The sequence below is a fragment of the Calonectris borealis genome, chromosome 3 (genome assembly GCF_964195595.1).
Source record: "Calonectris borealis chromosome 3, bCalBor7.hap1.2, whole genome shotgun sequence".
In the NCBI taxonomy this organism is placed as follows: Eukaryota; Metazoa; Chordata; class Aves; order Procellariiformes; family Procellariidae; genus Calonectris; species Calonectris borealis.
This window is the reverse complement of record NC_134314.1, coordinates 88429373-88448754: the sequence shown is the minus strand read 5'-3', so window position 1 is coordinate 88448754 and position 19382 is coordinate 88429373. Positions and strand designations below refer to the sequence as shown.

General features: G+C 43.6%; 1 protein-coding gene across 15 annotated transcripts in view; it reads right to left on the bottom strand.

The window, feature by feature from the left end:
- Positions 1 to 1217: 1217 nt before the first annotated feature.
- The window catches only part of SDCCAG8 (SHH signaling and ciliogenesis regulator SDCCAG8), a 118411-nt gene continuing 100246 nt past the window's right edge, over positions 1218 to 19382 (bottom strand). For 14 of the 15 annotated variants that reach the window (XM_075146549.1, XM_075146550.1, XM_075146557.1 and 11 more), the window contains 3 exons: positions 9397 to 9523; positions 7412 to 7494; positions 1218 to 2687 (listed from right to left, as the gene is read on the bottom strand). In XM_075146549.1, the coding sequence (XP_075002650.1) occupies positions 7444 to 7494; positions 9397 to 9523 (178 nt within the window). In that variant the 3' untranslated portion in view covers positions 1218 to 2687; positions 7412 to 7443. Of the gene's footprint in view, positions 2688 to 7411; positions 7495 to 9395; positions 9524 to 19382 lie in introns of those variants that run through there. The other variant, XR_012673089.1, reaches the window with a different exon arrangement.

The window sequence follows — 19382 nt, the reverse complement described above, 5'->3', positions numbered from 1 at the left end:
TCAAATACTGGGTGATCAGTTTCAGCTTGTAAATTATTAAGTTATAGTATTGTCAAAAAAAAAAAGTTTTTATGACTAAGCAAGATGTATCTGTGCTTTGGACCAAGGCTATTTCCATACAGGCGGTTCATGTTAACTCTGCGAGGTGTATGTCACTTGTAAAAGTAAATTTGGGTTACACTTTTCAAGCAGTGATTACGCAGGGCTACGTTCCTGTCAGAACACCCACGACTTAAGTGATTTGTCATCTGATGAAATTCATAGCCTCACATCCCACAGCTAGGTAATGTGTTAGGGTAAGGAGAGGAAAAAATGGGAAGGTGGGATTTGCAGGGCACCTCGGAGTGGGACTCTTTGAAGCCCGCAAGCTGGTCCAGGGCCGTTTGAACCAGCCGGTCAGGAGGGCTGAGTGTCCCTAAAGCAGTCGGTCGTCTGGGTGTCAGCTCAGTTCTCGGACATGAAGGCTTCCCTGGAGTAGAGGTGCTTCATCCCGGTCTCAGTTTTTTCCTTTTGTTTCCTTCTTTTTTTTCTCCCCCACCTTGTAATAGGGAAGAGCATGAGGCAGCCAGCCAGCCGTTAGTTCAGGATGCAGGGAGACCAGTGACCAGGACTCACCGCGGCAGCGGCAGCGGCAGCGGCAGGACTGTCTGGTCAGGCTGCATCCCGCATCGCGGGGTCACGCTCTGGCTGCGGACCTGGGATTTCCTGCACTCGATCGCCTGGTCTGACACTTGTAAACTTGGCAATACGAAGCATTGTGTGCCTAAGCAGGAGCGGGGGCGGAGGGGGGGGAACATGAGACAGGTAGACCTGGTGCTGTCTGTGCTTAATGACTAATTAATTGCTACAAAGTGGAGTAGCTGCTGCAGGGAAATTGATTCCTTCTAGACTCCCAGCAACGTAACGAATGGAGCCTACACCTGGGATGATACGAAAACCTCCTTCCAGCGGCATGTACTCACAGCCCAGGATGCTTTGTTGAAATGAAACGTGCCCGCGGGTGGCTGGCAGCGGTGCTCTGCAGGCAGCCACCAGAAGCCACCTGGTAGGTGAGGCCGGTCCAGAAAGGTTGAGGGTCCAGCTGCACCTCAGGCCAGGATCTCAGTGAAGCCTAAGTGTTGGGACTAGGTGCCCGAGTTCCTTTGCGCACGTAGCCTATACGCACTTTCTCCTATTTAAACCCAGATTTATGCTGTGGAATAATAAAAAATAAATTAAAAAAAAAAGTTTGCATATTCCTACATTTATAAATGTATATTCTTACCTGTGTAACCATCTATAAAGTAGTGACACTTTAAAAATTGTCAGCCTGATTACTGTGGAAAAGCCAGAGTTGGATCGGAGAGGACTTTTCTTCATCGGGCTTTCCTGTCCCTAAAGACCTGAGGCCGTTTTAAGCATGTTTATTGTCATATTGGTGAAGCAGTTCAGGGAGGCGATCAGATGTGTTTGGCAGTTTAATATGGCAGGAAATTGAAATAGGGAGGAAAAACCACTTTGATGTTAGGGCTGTACCACTAATAATTCTTAAAATACAAGGGAAGGAAAGATTGTGTCCCCCAGCAAATGGTAACTTATTGCAGGTGTTGTTACTCCTATTTTTGTTACATTTCATGTATTCATGCTGGCTGAGGTAGCTTTATTAATGGGGAACTGTTCCTTGCGCTTTTTCCCCCCCTTTACTAGTGCAATTCTACAACTACACTGAGGATTACAGATACAGAAACTTTTTTCTTATGTACTTAGTTTATCCTACACTAGTTAGCAAAAGATTCAGGTAAATTCTTTCTGAAGCAGTCTGGTATTTGGAAAGTAACTTTTAAAAACACAAGTGCGCAGTTAACCAGGAAAAAGCTCTCCAAATGTATCCTCCAAATGTTTTGAGTTCAATAATTTGAAGCCAAGTTCAGCTGGTGCCCATCCCTGAGACTAAATATTTGCTGGTGGAAAAGTCTAGCATCACCACTCAGCGTTGAGAGCCAGGCACCTCGCTTAAAGGCTGATCTGTACTAACCAAGGGTTCCTTTCTCTTAAAGGCTTTATCCAGTGAACGTTTTGAAGGGAAACCTGCCCCATGGAAATTCTTCCACATTATATGGAATATTTCTCAATCATTCTTGTGCTTTTCTGATGGATAAGTAGTTGTTGGGACTCTCACTTTTGTATAAAAAGTGACAAATACCTTATAAAAATAAAGTTCCTAGGTAGATTCTGGTAATAAGTTTATAAATAGGAGTGCAGCGTGCTTGTGCAGGACTTGCAAACAGTCCCCTCCTCTCTCCTCCCTCCTCCCCATGCACACGCTTTCCCTTGAATTCAGAAGGACAGAACGAGGAAAATAAGAATCCAATTAAGTTTATTGGTATTTCAGTCTGTAAATAAGACACCTATGGTCAATTATAAAAATAGATAAAAACATTTTATAAAAAAATGTGCAAATTATGAATTAAGTCCACACTACGTAATAGCTGTTAAAACTGGCTTGCAAGCCTAGTCTTTTCAGAAAAGTCTCAGCTGTCCTCCTAGGAAGTTTGGTAGGCTGCTAATGCTTCAAAATATTTATGATTCTGTAGTTAAAAACAAATAGAAACCAGTTGAAATTAGCCAGCAAGCGTGCCTGTTTTCTGCAGAGGTGTCTTTGGGTGAGCCTCAAACAAGCCCAAGTTTCAGCCGGGTGCAGAGCAGACCTGAAAGACAGAAGAAAGAGACGGGCGTGTAAGTAAGCAGTCTGTGTCGCGGTGCTGGTGTTTCTCATTTGTGTCACTTCAGCCTGCGGGCGAGTTCTTAGAAGAGGAATACAGAAATGGTTAAGACTGATAACGCAATGTAAACAAGCGCTGTTTCAAAGCCTGCGCTTCCTGCGGGCTGCTCTCCTCGCCTCTGTCTAAAACCAGAAGTCTTACAGGTAGCAAGAACAAGAGCTGTTTGATTTCTGAAAAACAGGATCTCCATGAGCTTTAGCCATCCTTCATGTTTCGCAGTAAATAACTAACTGAGCTCTTGTTTTGGGCTGCGGCTAAGATCCTGCCCCTTCGCCTTCCCAGGAAGGAGGCGGCGGGTTTGTGCCGCGGCCGGAGTGCTTCCTGTGAATTGTACAGCGTGTGTACGGGGCGGGCAGCTGCAGAACGGAGCTGCTGCCCAGGTGCCAGCAGGAAGCCCCTGGAGGGAAGGTGAATTCGTGGTCTTGAAGCCCCTGCATAGCTATTGTTTGCGCTTCCTCAGTAGCACTTCAGGACTGACTTAAGAGCGAGACATCAAACTCTACTGGAGCTGGGGGAGCCACCTAGAATTAAGCCACTGGAGTTCTAAAATTTGAACTTAAGAGATGTAAATGACCTCAGAAATAAAAATAAACTTTCTACTTTGGCTGGTTTTGCATTAGAGGACTAAAGGGTTTTGCTTTTTTTTTTCCTTTGTTGATAAGGCAATTAGGGCTGAGTTAAAAAAGAAGAATTTATGAAGCTGCAGTTCATTAAAGAATTAATTGAAAACAATAATATGGTATTTTTTTCCCAAAAATGCACACACCAACACCAGCTGCTACAGTTGTGTCTGCAACCAGTGCAAGAGGGAAATGAACTACGGCTCCAGAAAGCCTTGGAGCTTGAATTCCGTGTCAGTGACTGGTTAGTGACAGCCAGGGGCAACCTACTCTGTGCTGCAGCAACCCTCTGTGTACGGCCAGCATTAGAGTACAGGCAGGGATTAAAAAGGAAAAAACCCTCCAAGCACTCAGCTCCTGAAGAAGTCGCCTGGCATTGTTGCTGTTGTGGGTGGCTTACAACATCCCCACCCAGCCCATTCCTCTGCTACGCAGCTGCCCTTGGTGGCCCAGTCGATAGCCTGGCACGTTCGCCCGCTGCTCTCCTGCCTGACTACTGAAGTGAGCGTGCCCAGCTGTATCCCGAGGTAGTCCTCCGTTTTAGGCACCCCTTTTCAGACAGTAGCATTCTGTACCACTAAACTCCAAAACATTTCCACCCTGGAAGTGTCATACTGTCATACATGCCTCTAACTCAAAAGCTGCCATTTTCATCATGTCACCTACAGCCCCAAAAAGCCTTTTCATTAGCCCTGCCTGTAGCGGCTTTGAGACCGATACTTCCACCCCAAAGCCTCGGGGTGCCTACGTGTCTTTCACCACCACAGTTACCCAGTGTTAGTGCTTTGCGAGATGCTGAACCTCAGCTTGATTGATGAAGTAGGCATTTCTCCACCTGACTACACCCAGGCCTCAACTGCTATAAAAATAACGCGCAAATACTGGCAGAGTCCCGGTGTGCCCCACTGTACGTAGCCTGGATGCCAAAGTCATCACTGGAGACGTGCAGTTCTCTGACTAAATGGCCACAAATCTGTCACTCCTAATGACCAGGTAACGGGCAAATGAGTTGGTCACTCAGCTGGATAGTCAGGGGCAGGGGCCTTCCCAAAGTTTCTCCTCCTCCCACCATGCTTCGATAGTCGGTGAGCAGGCCTCTGCAGCACAAATTGCCCAGGTTCCTCCCAACGCTCCCTCCCGTCAGCGGCATCTGTTTTAACTGGGTGGTTGGGTATTCTTAGGTGTACGGGTTGGAAGTTTTTGCAGGAGCAGAACCATGGACATCTCAATGATTTAATTGCTATTAACTATACTGGTAGTGGAGGGGAGAGGAGCCACTAGCTTCTTGCCTGGTTAGAAAGCACTCAGGTGGTTTAGGTGCCTCAATCCTCATTTGCACAACTGCAAAACCCAAGGGGCTCTCAGGAGGGCCAAGCTTAGCTCCTGCGCTGCTCCCCAGCTCTCCCCACTGGCCAGACACCGCGCAGGAGGTATGGGCCTCCTACAGCTGCAGGGTCACAAAATCTGAAGAGCTAAATACTAGGGGATGCAGCACTTGAAGTGTCATGTCAGGGCAGTCAGACATGAAGCAGAGGCCTGCCTGTATCCACTCCTGTCATAGCATAACTCTCACCATCTCTGACTAAACTCCATCTAAGGAGTAATGAAGACTTTCCTTCCACCTGCTTTAAAAAAAAACCACAAATAAAAAAACCAACCACCAACCCCCGGCTGTGGAATGTCACTGGCCGTTACAAACACCTGGCAGAGGCACTATTTTTGTACATTTAGACTACACTAAAAAAAAAAAGCTCCCCCCAATAACCTAAGCAGTCTTCAGGTCTCCTGAAGAACAGTTGAGGGCTGTGTAAGGATCAGCCTGAGTCACTTCTGACATCAGAGACGGACGAGCTACTTGTGTGCTGGACATAAAGCTCCTCTTCTGTAACGTACAATGAAAAAAAAGCAAATGGGGCGCTTGGGAGCATGTCAAGCACTGCATTCGCTGCTGGGACCTCACTGAAAATGGATGCTGATGTAAGAAAACAAAGCAAGCCACCGCTCAGGAACAGCTGTAATTCTGACAGTACCTCCCACCGGGCGACTAGAGGGGCGAGGATGGGAATATCGTCACGGGTGCCTATATTTTAACTTCTGTTTGGAAGTAAGGCGGTCTGTTCACAGACATGCTCCCCGTGAGAAAGACATCTGTAATGAGGGAGGGGAGTCGTAGTGGCTCGGCCATACGGAGAGCACAGGGAGAGCGCAGGTTCCTGCCAGGGAGGGGCTGGCTTGCAGGAGGAGATCTTCGGGGGGGAAGGCAGAGCAGCAGCGGCATACGACGACAGCCCTAGCTGGAGGTAATCCCCGAGGTCCGAATCCTGTCAGTCTGCGCTCTCGCTGGCTCAGCTGGCCAGCAACCCCTCCCGGCAGCCGGGGTCTGCGAGGGGGTTATCAACCGGGACAAATACTGTCAAACTGACGGACACCAAGGCAGATCCTGCAAGCGAGGAGCATCCCAGCTTCCAGAAACATACTCATACTGGGTGGGCAGCACTGAGGTTTCTAGTAATCTCAGTTTAGATGTTCGTTTGCTAAACTATGCACATTTGTATTTAGTACCTATATAGGAGCTAAATATCTCTTATCCTGCTGACTTGGAGGGAGTTGCAATGTAAGAGAGACTTTCAAAGGTAGAAACTCAAAACTTGAATCTTTTGAAAACTTTCAAAACAAGAGGTCTAAATCCCATAACTAAACATTTGACTACCTTTACGTGGACCTGAATATGTTATGCTGTATACCATTATTAAATATTAGTGCCATTTATTAAATATTAGTGTAATGGCCTGATACACAGCCCATGCTGTAAGGTCAGGCCACGTTATCATACTGGTCCTTTTTAGCTCTCTGAAAATGAAAATTACAGCGTGAGCATCTTCATCATGTTGTAGGCAGGTGGTTATTCTGAAATAATACTGAGCTTCTTTCCATAATAGGAGATTTAACATTATTATTTTAAAAGCATGTAATTCACTGCTGAGAATGAGAAAGACGTTTTAGAAAACTGTGGTGCTTGTCTTGGTTACTCCTTCAACAAGGATGCTAAAAGCCTTTTAACTCATGTTGCCTGTAAGGGAATTCAGCACGTAGCAGGATCAGGTATTTCTTTTACGATGACTTTTTTCCATTCTCTTTAAAACCCAGAATTTTCCTTACAGTGTCAAATGAGGTTTCTATGAAAAACAGACTCTCAACACACCAGAATGTAGCTGGATTTAAAGACACCTTTTTTTTTTTTCCTTCTCTCTCTCTCCCTTCCTTCCTTCCCCCCCATACAGCAAACACTAACACTAGAAACAAAAATTGCAGTGGAAGTCCTGAGTTTTAAAAACAAATGCTATGAAGGTTAGAGGTTTGTCAGTGGTTTTTTTTTCCCTCTAGGTCCGCTAGATTAAAATAAATGATGCAATTTTAAAATCTGGGACTTTCAAATTAAAGTTAAATAACTCTTACAAGGCGATAGGAACAGCTATAATTATGTAGCAGTACTGTAACTCCAACAGCACTGCTCCAAATACAACTATTTATATAATGTTTCTTTCAACATGACACTAAGTTTTATGAATTATTACAAAACAAATCGTAGCCTTTAAGGAGAAACAGAGAGAATTCTGCTTCCTCAGAAGGAAAATACTACTGAAAGCGACAAAGCTAACCAATTCCAAATCAAAAAACAAACACCCAGTGATTATCCAGACCAAAAACTACCTATGGTAAAATCTGAGTTCTTCTAGAAGTTCCCACCTTTCCCTCCAATTTAAATCTTCAAGATTTTTTTTTTTTTTTTTAAATTCCATCAGGTAAACCTGTCTTTGCTGTCAACTGCTTGTCCTAAATTTTTAAGTGCTTAAAAAAAACAAACACAAAAAGCTCCAACAATTTCAAACCCAAAAAAGTTTCAAACACTTCCTTCTCCCTTTTGTCTTGAAGTGTTTGCCAGATTCAACCCACATCTGCAAATAATTTTAGTCCTCCTTTCCTCTCCCTCCCCTCTCTCTATATATAGGATATAAAAAAAATACCTACTTCTGCTCATTTCTCTTTATCCATCCAGGTTTTTACTTGATTCCATCTGTGTCCTGTTTGAGATCTGCATCCCATTTTTTTTCCTGAAATATGCAACTGCAGTTACTAGTGGCTTATGTTCCAAGATACAATAGCACATTTAGGTTAGTGTATTTTACATAATTTTTAAAAGATTAGGTATGATTGGTTTCTCCCCCTTCCCCCCCCGCCAAAAAAAAAAAATTGATTATAAAGGAGAACTGTTGAACAATACAGTAAAATGTGGAATATGATGTCACTTTCAACTTCCATCAACACCAATTCTGCCATTGATTTTTTTATATATATATTTCTACACTAACTACACACATCTTCCTGTAGTTAAAATCTCCCATTTATGGTGAACTGTTCTTTAGTTTTCTTAATACAATTGTCTGATATTCCAGGCAGCTCTTTTGGGCTGAATTCCAATTCCCAGAGAACCACCGTTGCTTTAAATAGCTGCAAATAGATTTTTAGGACTCATTTTGTAATAATTTTTTTATATTATTCTTCTCTTCTGAGTGTTCTCAAGTTAAAAAGTATCCTCTGGAGCACAATTAACTGGTAATGAACATAAAGAAGGAAGCTTTTGCCAGTCAGGTCTTGATAGCAGTATATCATCTGAATAATTTTTTCCTCTTTTGTATGGTTTTTGTACTTCTGCCCAACTTCATAAAAGCACGCTCACTTCCAGATAAAATAGATTATCAATAACAAAATCCCTGTGGAGCGTGTAAAGTCTGCTCACATTACCAAGAGTGCTCCCTTAAAACAGAAATTTTAATTTTCTTTTCTGAACAACCACCTTTTTAAACTATCTTACAGAGAGAGCACTATGGTTGCCCTGAAATTTGCCGGTAGTTACTACATGCTGATAACCTTACACTATCTTGAGCTACTACAACAGGAAATCCTGTAAAACCAAACACACTGACATAATTAAAGGCATGACAAAGTATGGATTTTATTCTCCTGGGTTAAACGTTTATTAAATTCTTCAGCTCAAAAGCCTATGAAAAACACTATGATTTAAATATTTTTAAGTTCTCAGATGATTCATGTCATGTTTACTGCTAGGTGTGCTACTGGACCAAGTTTCCTACACTGAATGTCTTTTGTTACCTTGTTAACAGAACTGCAGTTATCCTGGGCAAACTCACTCGTTTGCAAGTTAGAAAACATCATGCTATGGTTGAAATAGTTCGTTTACTTAGTCACAAACCAAGGGTTTGATTATTTGACAGTTTTACTGAAAACCTCATTCTGTGCTTGTTAGTTCTTCTTTTGCTGAAACAAGTAAATTAAAGACAAAGAAAAAAACCAAACCATGCAGTTCTCTCCCTTGTTTCCAAAGCACTGACTGACAACAGTAGCCAAAAAAAAGCAACAGCAGCCCATGAGGAGCCACGGGAAGCAAGAGTCAGTCCTGCTGGAGATGCAGCGCAGTGGTTAGTGCTCGGGCAGACTGAGACCACATTCCCCATCTCACACTTGGGGGAGCGGTCATGGAGCAGCAGGAAAGATAAAATGATTTTTAAAGATAAGGGGAAATCACAAGGTGGTAAGGGGACTGAAGTCTGACAAAAGTCAGCAAAAAACTCAGAAGAAACTATCAACATCAAGCTCCTGCTTAAACGTTAATGCTGTTAAAGAACGGATTTCCCTCTTCTCTGAAAAAGGAACACAAAATCTTCTGATAAGCAAGCGAGGAACTGTCACCAAGAATAACTTCTGTCTTATTGTCACCTCAAAACACTTTCTTCATTTAGTTTAGGTTTAAGTGGGACTCAGGTCCAGCTAGCAGTCTCTTTCCAATTGCATGGCTCTTTTTTTATGTCATAAGGTAATGCCTTATTTAAAACAACAGCAACAAAACCCAACAGCTGCCGTGAGACTGCTGGCGGATTTGCCTGCTAAAGCTGCAGAATATTCCCCTCAGACTTTCTTTTCTTTTGGCGCAGTACCTGTATTCGCAGAAACTGCACCTCTTCTGTAAGCAGCTGCTTCTCTTTGAAGAGCTGATTCTGTTTGTTGAGCAACTCCACTAACTGCTGGGCAGTGGCCTGGCAGTGCTTGTCAAGCTGTTGTAACCTGGAACAAATAGATAAAAGAGTCGCAGAGCATCTGAAGTTGGAGTTCACGGTAGGAGCTTTGATGTTTGCACGGGCAGGTGCAGCTCCCCGATGACAGAGCTCAGTCTGGTGGTTGGGTTGAGACTAAAGTATTACTCCTAGGATGGGCATTCAATACATTTTATCTTCACACTTTAAATGAGCACTTTTAAAGGTTTGCACTTCTAATTTAGAAGCCTTATCATAACATGACAGTGAATTTGCTTTGCCATTAAGTGACATCTGTAAAGACCGCAGGACTGCATCCTGGTATCTGTAGCTAAGCAAGCTGCACACTCTCTAGCTGCTTCAATAACCGTCTTCCTGAAACACACACACTAGCCCAGATTGCAAATCCAAATATCCCAACCCCCTGAGACAAACTGGACCTAAGTGACAAAAACTTCCGTTTTCTGTCCACTGCTCTTTGCAACCTGGTCAACGTCCAAAACTCGTTACAGAATGCAACGTTTACTTCAAGAAAGCTTAGTGTTAATTAAGTACGTCAGCATAGATCTTTTAATAGTGTAACAGGGATTCCTGGGGAAGGATGTAAAGAGCCCGTCACTCCAAAGGTCCCCCTCATCAGGGGCTGCAAGACAGAGGAAACCAGCTGGCGGGTATCAGAAGGAACACGCAGAGGCTTTTTGCTTACACTTCAAAAACAAATGCGTGCCCGAGTAGGGACAACACTGCTGTAGACAGGGCAACCGCACCTTGACTTCTTTAATCACAAAACCTGGTGTGGCTTGTTATGTCCCCAGTGACTGTTTATTACCCCTGCCATGAAAAATTTAAAAAGTCTGCTTGGGACCTGTAGCAAGGGACATAAACACAAATAAGCTGGAAATCGTGTTTTTACATTAAACGCATTTCACTCTTTAAATGTAAATGTCTTTAATTAGAATGTCTTTAATCAGATATCTTAGAAGCTTCTTGTCTTTAAATAACAGTACTCTAGAGAAAAACCTACCCATCTGAACACTATGCACTTAGGGAGCATGAACTGACTCTGTTTTTGTCGAGGTTAGTTCTGGATCTAAACTTTACACTTGCTTTTGTAAACTATATCTTGCTCAACATACTGAAATACAGCTTCAGCTGAACAAGGGGTTTAGGCTGTATCCCTCATACAGGTTGTGTTTTTAATGGAATTAGTTCTACGCTTACAATAAGGCATGTGATTTTCTGAATCCTTCTACTTTCAGCTCCATGTGGTAGTTTTGACTTGTACTTGACTGTCATAACTCAGCTAAGATAATCACTCTGAATATTCACGTTCTTAATCAGGATTGTCCAAATAACTGCATTAGTAAACACCCCCAAATTTCTTGATAAAAAGCTAGGAATATCTAGCTGAAACAAAATTGCCAAAATCTATGTCAAAACCAGTATTTACTGGTCTGTATCTGCCAGCCAACTTCTTTGAAATCAAACTGCAACAATCACATAGCAAACACTGTGAACGCCCGTATTTCAGAGTGTCCTGTTACCCTGCTAACGTTTCCTTGCAAAAGGGATGTGAGGAGCTGCAGGACCATCTCCTGGGGATCAGAACAAAACTCAGTGCAGCTAGCTGCACGCAGCGACAGCTGGTTGTAAACGTCCACTGAAGCAAACAAACCCACCGTTTTGATAGCACTGGATATTCTACTAAATACGAACTTACACACTGTGTGTCTGATTTCACACTCCCTATACCTTCCAAACTATACCATGTTGGTACAGGAGCTGTTTATGCTTCGTTTCTTTACTAAAGGTGATTTCAGGGGCGTGGAACTTCAAAAAACAAAGCAAAACTCACACAAACAAATGAAAACTCACCCTTGTACTGTTCTTTGTTTTGTTTTTAAAGATAGTAGCTTTCCCACGAGCATCTTGCTCCCAGGGAGTGCAAGAACAACGGTGGTGTTTGCTGGAGGCAACGCTGTAGTTTCTGACTGGAGAGCTGAGTCCTGCTCACTGCTCTGCCATTGATTTCCTTTAACTTGAGGAGGGTATGTGACCTTTCTGCACTTCTTCATTTGTAATAAAGACATCTTCCAGTCCTTTATTTCTAGAGTACTTCTTACTTTATAGCAGTACTGGTAGTGCTGCCTTCAGACAGCCAAGGGAAGAAGTCCAGTGCTGCCCTACCTATTTAAAGCCTTGAGGCTATGAAATCCTCCTCACGAGAGTCCGACTCAACGACTACCAACTACAGTCTGGATTCAGGCCCTTAGAATTTAAGTTTCTGCTGACTTCTATGTTCAGTTAATGATTTACCCATTCTGCTAGTGTTTCAGTCTGTTTTAAGAACAATCATATGCTCTTTGAGAGACCCTCTTGCACGAAATTATTCTTATAGGCAGCTAAAGACACAGGTAAGTACGTAAACCCCTCGACCCCCATCTCTGCAGCAACACGATGAGCATTGCCCATCGTGGTGGTAGGGCCCATTCTAGCTGCAAGAGCAAACGCCGCTGATGCAGCCCTGAGAGAGGCCCTTCCCCGGCGTGCCTCTCCTCTCGTGGGGAGAAGGCTCCAGCTGAAGAGCCACCACTTCAGTGCGAGGAACTTCCTCCAGTTCTGGCACCCAGAGAGCATTTCCAGCTCATGTGAATTTTACATCAAAACAACACTTTCTACTAGATACTCACAGGCGGCCCATGCAAATTTCAAGAACATTACTAGATACAAGCCTTAGTGCGCTCTGTTGTAAAGCTCTATATCCTTTCAGATCATTCAAGGGGTGATTCCGATAAACTACTGTAAATAGAAGAGTCTTTAATTATGGCAATGCTACTCAATTATGCTTTTCTGTTTTGTGATTTCACCACCCACCATGTTGCATTTAGACTGTCGCCTTGAGCAGAGAGAGGAAGATAACACAGGCTGAGTTGGGCTTGACTAGCAGGCCACAACTTTACTTTTTATCATCTGTATCTATCTCCAGTGCTTGAGTATAGGGTTAATAAAGCTCCTTTCTACAATTCTGGGTCATGATGGATAAAGAGGGAGTAGTTCTAGTCAGTGCAGATCTTGGTCCGTGAATTCCCAAATTCTGTCTACCAGTCTGCTCTCCCAAAACTGCTGCCAAGCTGGCCCTTGGTCCGCACGCTGGGACTACCAGCCTGCTCTGGTGCATTCAGCTCCCGAGGACAGGCTCTGGGCCCTCTCACAGTATCTGCTATTACGTGTGACATGTGCAGCACAGCCACACATTCCCATATGCATTGTATCTGGCCTGCCTGCTGATCTCGTAAATGATTCAAGATGAGAAATGAACAGCTCCACCCACATTCACTGTACTTCCCATATGTTACAACTGCACATCGATGCCTGCCATCATTTTTACAACTGGGTGACAGAACCTTCTGCACATTTTGCTAATACGAGTGAGTGAGGTTGCACAGTCGCCACGTTCACTTTGGCAACACCACCTACCAGGCAAACATGTACTGCGTCCTGAGCATCTGAGTGACCGCTGTATCCTCGCCCTCCATTCCAAAGGAGATCATTTTTCCACCAAAGTGGCAAGAGCTGTCCAATTGGGATGTCGGGCGGCTGCTCCTCCTTGGCCTGGGAGTGCTGAAGGGCAGGAACTGACTCCACGCTCTGTCGTGTTACTTCAAGGCACAAGGTGAAGACCTGTAGCTCTTGAACCATGTTACATTTGGACTACTTACAGGACAACCTGGCACTAAGGAGTAAGCTCCCATTTAGTAGTAATAACAACACCCTTCAAATAATTTTCCAAAACCCAAATTTTCTAAACCAAAATTCCTATTTCTATATGGAGGTAGGAAAGAGGCAGCTTCGGAAGAGAAGTGGTTCCACAGAAGGAGAATAAAACTGAGGCATCACAAGCTGTAACGAATGCTTCAAGGTAAACGTTTTGCTCTGATGCTCAGTATTTGGAGCTCTAATGCAGCTTCATGTCAGACGGCTCCAAGCTACCTTGCTACTTTGCGCAGCTACAACGTGCAGGCGGCTACATCTCTCACTTTGTACAGCAGTAAAATTTGGATCTGAGACGAGGCTATACCCTAGCCTGTCCAGAAATGAAATGGAAAGGGACAGATAGCTTTCGACAGCTATGGGTCGACAACCACTGCAAGACCCTGCAGAAACTAGGTGAAACATCAAACATAAAGCAGAGCTTTGGCACCCACAAGGCTCTTGCTGCAAGCTCGCTGCCTTGGGGGACTCACAGGGCCATTAATCCCCAGGCAATCCGCAGCGAAGGGAAAAGCGGATACAACCGTCAGCCCTCCTCTGGGTTTTAAAGTTGATCTGAAAGAAATTAATATGCAAGAATCTGTGTGCAGTGTCCATTCACCCTGCAGTGGGGATCAGTCCTTGACATAGCAGAGGCATTAAAAGCTATTTACTCTTTCAGTACAGCCAGGTTACTGATGTAAAACGTTTTCGCTCTACTCCACGGAGCTGAATTTGCTGAAATGGTGTGGCTGGATTGCAGCAACCTGCAGCAGCTAAATCACCAAATCCAATAACCACGCTGCATTTACTGGCACACATCTTAATTAGGTTTTAATACAAGTAATCTGATAACTACTTCTGGCCAGCCAGAGCAGAGCTGTCAGAGCTGAAAAGGCTGTTATTGAGCGGCTCGTCCGGCGCGCTGCTGCGGCCGCCTCCCCGCTGACCCCGCCGAAGCCCCCATCTGCCGGTTGCCACGGTAACGGAAGGCAGCCCATCGCGCCGAGCAGCGCCAGCGGCCGCCGGGCACCCAGCGGCGAGCCCAGGGTGCCAGCCGCCCACGGGGGCCACCAGCACTGCAGCCGCGGCTCTGCGGGCAAGGGGGTCCCGGGGCACGGCTCCTACTGCCCCCCAAAACTACCAAAGCCCAAAATCATGAGAATACCTTACTATGCGGCAAACTGCCTTTAAAAAACATTTCCTTTGTCAGGAGAAGAGCACCAAGCTACTAGTTTCTAAGGTCGCTCTCACATCGCTCATTTGCCTGCAGGTGGATGCAGCGACCTGAGGCTCCTTCTGTTACAAGGGGGAAAATCGGGGGCAATGCCACAGACCCCCGCCATGCTGCGGAGACGCAACTGAAGGGGACTGTGCCCCAACATGAAGGCAGTGCCCGATTTGGTAATTGGCCATTTGTGATGTTTGTAACACACTCTGAATTTTAAAAGCAAATGCAGGTTTAAAGACAAACTTATTACACAAAGAGGGAGCAAGCCAATTAGAAAGAAAGCAAAATTTTCCATCAGCAAACTTCTACCTGCTTTTATCATTTTTTTCAGGACATCCTACAAATTTGCTATCATGTACTAAAGTGATAGGAAGTGTTTAACTTGTGGTACTTATCAGATAGTTGTACTACGACCGACTAAAGGATGTTAAATTTGTATACTCAAATAGTCAAGAGTTAGGAAATGCCGAAGCAAAGGTTGTCTGTGCAACTCCTTCCCACCCTGGCTCCCACCTCCACTGCTGTTCTCCTGGCCGGCCTTGCTGATCTCTTCCCGAGGCAATTACCCACCACAACCCTGCTGAACAGTTTCAGCCTAAACCACAATTTTTGGCAAGCCTAATGAAAGCACAAAGAACTTCAGCAATGTCTTATAACAAGGAGCACCACACAACCTTAAATACAAACTCCGGCAATCACAGCTAGTTCCTGACACAGATAAAGCAGGCACTGCTTAAGGTAATCTCCTGCTAGATACAAATCAATGATCAGGCGTGCTTTGCCTATACAAGGATCTGGGAAAGCCAGACTTGCTGCCATGCAAAGAGTTAAGGTGTACGGCTGGTGCTCATGGTGAGCTTGTTTCTGCAGCCACAACTGCCCCAGCTGCTGTCACTCCCCACCCCTCTTGCAGGGACGGCAGCATGAGTCCCCTCTGCTTTCCACCTCAACTCTGCTACTTTTCCATCTTCCCTTTTCATAGCAGAAGTGATGTTGTCTTTTTCATTAAGGCAGCAAAATTCATATTCATCACCTCTTCATATCTTGAATCAGCTCTGTGGACAACTACGACATTTAAACCAGTAGTAAAATTAATTCTTGTATGAGCAACCTGCATCTTCATTGTGGTTGGCAGCACTGACAAATTCACACAGTAAATTTTGAGGTAACTAAATAAGAGTCTATAAATTTAGAAATGCAGACAAATAGCAAATTACCTCCCAAAGTTTCACTAATGTCCTACATTGCTATTTACTTAAGATCTTGAGCCATAGATCAGGACCTTGAGACAACCTTGAGTGATGAGCATCTCAGAGAAGTCCCCATATGCTCCTAAAATTTAAAAGGGAACATCTATACTACCCATCCTTAACTGAACTCCATTCTCCCTTCTAGCTTCAAAAGCAAAAGACTATGATCCACCTTTCTCATGTTAACGAAAGAAACAGAGCATAAGAGAAAAAACCTCACACAAACAAACAAACAACAACAACAAAAAAAAGCCGTAACAGTGAGTAGGAACTAAGGACAGTGAATGAGCCTCCTCACTTCTGTCACACTGGAAGTCCTGACTTCTAACAGGAAACAGGGAGACAGTTCAGGGCACATTAAAACAAGTTTCTGAGGCATTTCCCACTCTCTGAAATCCCTATCAAAATTCTATTGCCACATAAAAGGCCCAGACTGTCATTTGTTCAGGCAGAGAAAGAATGCAATCTATAACACTTCTAGCTTAGTAAGGTAAGCACTTGCCTGCACTACAGGCAGAACAAACTCATCCAACTTATGTTAACAGATGGTAACTAGAGGTTAATATCCCTTGCACAGTTTGGAATCAGACACCTAAAAAGAAAATGTCCACATTTCACCATGAAACCCTTGACCCAAGTGGTTCTTTATCACTTAATATTTTTTTTTTTTTCCTTTATAAGCGTATTGGGTAACCTCTAAATTCCTTTTTACTAAAGGTACTCTTAACTTTTCCACATACTTTTCAAGAATTGCCTATACTACACCTTCTCCAAGAAGATAACAATCTTCACATGCCATGATAACAATTACAAATAGGGTTTAATTACAAGTTTACTTAGGACCAGTAGCTTCCCCTTTGTTTCAGATGTCATCACTGACTATTAGAATATATCTTCACTTCCACAGCTGGCCCAACAGGTTAAACAAATACATCATGTAGGAAACCTGAGCCTGGATCTATTCCTGGGCTTCTAATAGCTCGTGTCTAACGTGCTGAAGAGAGAACATTATCAGCCTGCTCTTTAGTAGGGGGGTGTAGCAGCTGGGCTTAGCTGATATGATGGCCACTTTTAGCCCTCCTGGGTTCGGGCAGGAAGGAAACAATGAAAGAGAATGGATGGCAGGCCGGAAAAGATATAGGTGAAAGCTTCACTAATGTCTATTTGTGTTTGAATCCCTAGGCTTCCTTTAAAGGAACTCAAAATAATATAATTTATGCTAAGAATATGAACTCTGGATCAGGTTTGGTCCAGAGAAAAATAGTTCTGATTACTATTTCCTGCCTATTGCTGAAAAATATTTAATAAAACAATTCTCCAAACCATTTAGGCTATTAATTAATTTAGAGTGCTGTAAAATACCTTAGGGAAAAAAAGGAGGCAAGGCTTGCAGCAGATATATAATCAATATAATCCTGTAACATTATAGTCAGACTCTAATTTTTTTCTTTTTTTTTTTTTTTAATATATTCATTTTTCTCTGATTTTGTTATGTGCCGGACAGAACAGATTTTACCCAATTTCTCAATCAGGAAACAGAGTCTTGATAATGTTAAGACACGCATATCCTATCAAGGTTTCAAAAGTGCCCCCCTCATGTTTACAAGGATCATTCCACAAGGTACATATGTGCATTACGGAAATATATTTTCCTGCACTCGTTTTACCAGTTACAACAATTTTTGTCGTTGGTTTACTTTTTATAAATGTGTGCTCCATTTTCCCCACTGCTTACTCCGATTCCTATTCTTTCTTTTGCTATCAGACAAACTTGAACCTTTACAGACTGCTAGTTGATGTCCACACGAAACAATCGCTATATTTGAGTTGGAGACACTGAGAATTTTTTAATGCAATCTGTCCAATCTGAACTCTTTCCTTCAGAAACACTTTGCCTTTAAAAAGAAATTCCCAGCATGAACCTCATCAGAAGCGACATGTAACAGACAGTACATGTGGTGTTTGGGCAGGCAGCAGAGAATTGAAAAAGAAGGTTTCACTTTTTCTATCCCATGGCATGTGCAGAATGTACATGTGGCCCAAGCTGACATCAGGCATTTGAAGCAAAAAAACTGCTAAAAGCATCAGCTTCTGTTAATTTACTTTGTCAGACATTGTCTTAATTAAAAAAATACTACTGCAAGAAAGGGTAGTGCAGCTGAGCTACAACTGCTTCAGTTGTTTCTGACAGGCGCAATTGCAGACTAACAGAACAGCTTTGGGTTCAGTCCTGCTGTCCTCGCTGAGCCCAGACTCTAGCTGCTACCAGCGAGGACTGCAGGCTTTGTATCACAGAGAGCGCAAAGCTTCTGGTTATGTTTATAGCTATTAGTACCTGTGTTTGAAAGGTAAAATGTTTCTTGCTAGAGACCTTGCAAATGGGAACTCAGTTGTGCCAGGTACAGTCCTTCTGATATGGTTATCTGCAAGGGAGCCTTCCCAGTTTAATAACTATACATCAGTCCTTCAAAAATGTTCTTCAGCATAAAAACCAAGGCTGCTATACTGCATAGTTTGACCACTATAAAAATAAACTCTAAAAATATCAAACACAAAGTGTTAAATATTTATGTAGGCGTCACTCATTAGTTCCTTTGCTTAAACCCCATCACCCTTATTTTCCACAACAGAGGTACAAATATGCCCCTCTTTCCAGTTCATTTCAAACAAGTGATTTTGCCTGTAAGTGCTGGCAGGTGACACACATTTGCTTATTTTCAGGGTTCACACAGGGTTGTTGTGGTTTTCATAAATTACAGTGAAAGTAATGATAGATGTAAGATTTGTATGGAGTCTACTTTTATGCTTGCGACATACAAGAGGAGGAATATGACTTTAAATTGGTGACAGAGATAATTTTTCTGTGCAGCATATTCAGATAGATGTTTTCCATGCAAGGCCCCGTTGCTCTCTCCACAGACCAGATTGCTTCCATTTGTGAGCTTACCAAGTCTGGCCTACTCCCCTTCAAATACAGCTCTATCACACGTGTATTTTCCAAACTTACTCTGCCTAGGAAACAAAAATGAGAATAGGGGGCACATACTGAGTGAGGATCTAGAGAAATGGCTGGGAAGCTGGTCAAGGTGGGCAGAGGATGTGCATGAGACATAGGGCAGAGCTGTGCTCAGATATGCGCGGATATACCCAAGGGATCTGAGGAGGCTTCAGCCTCTGTTTCTCCCTTAGCACTGGTTGGCCAAGCAAGCGTGCTCCCACCTCACAGGGAGCTGCTGCTGTCATGCAACACAGCACTTTGGACCAGGGCTGTATCCGCCTGGGACCAGCCCCAATCTCCCCATGTCCCTCGGTACAGCATAAACCAGTTCTGCAGAGACTGAAAGGAGAGTCACAGCATCAGGGAAACACCAGGTGGGAGGAACGTAACATGAAAGACCAAATGTAGGGGAGGTGGTGAGGGTTGCAAAGAAAGACTTTTGCACTGAGAAAGGCTGAGAGGAACAGAGTTTCATCCTGAGAAACCAGAGGTTTTCCAGAAAATGAAAAAAGCTGGAGGATCTGAGCACCTCTGGGCATCGTCTGCCCACCTTCATGGAGCTCAGCTCTTGTGAATAGAGAGGCCACTTGGTGTTTTGTTTTGGACTACATTAAAAACACAGTGAATTTGCATGTGAAGTTAGTGAAAACTGCAATTGCTT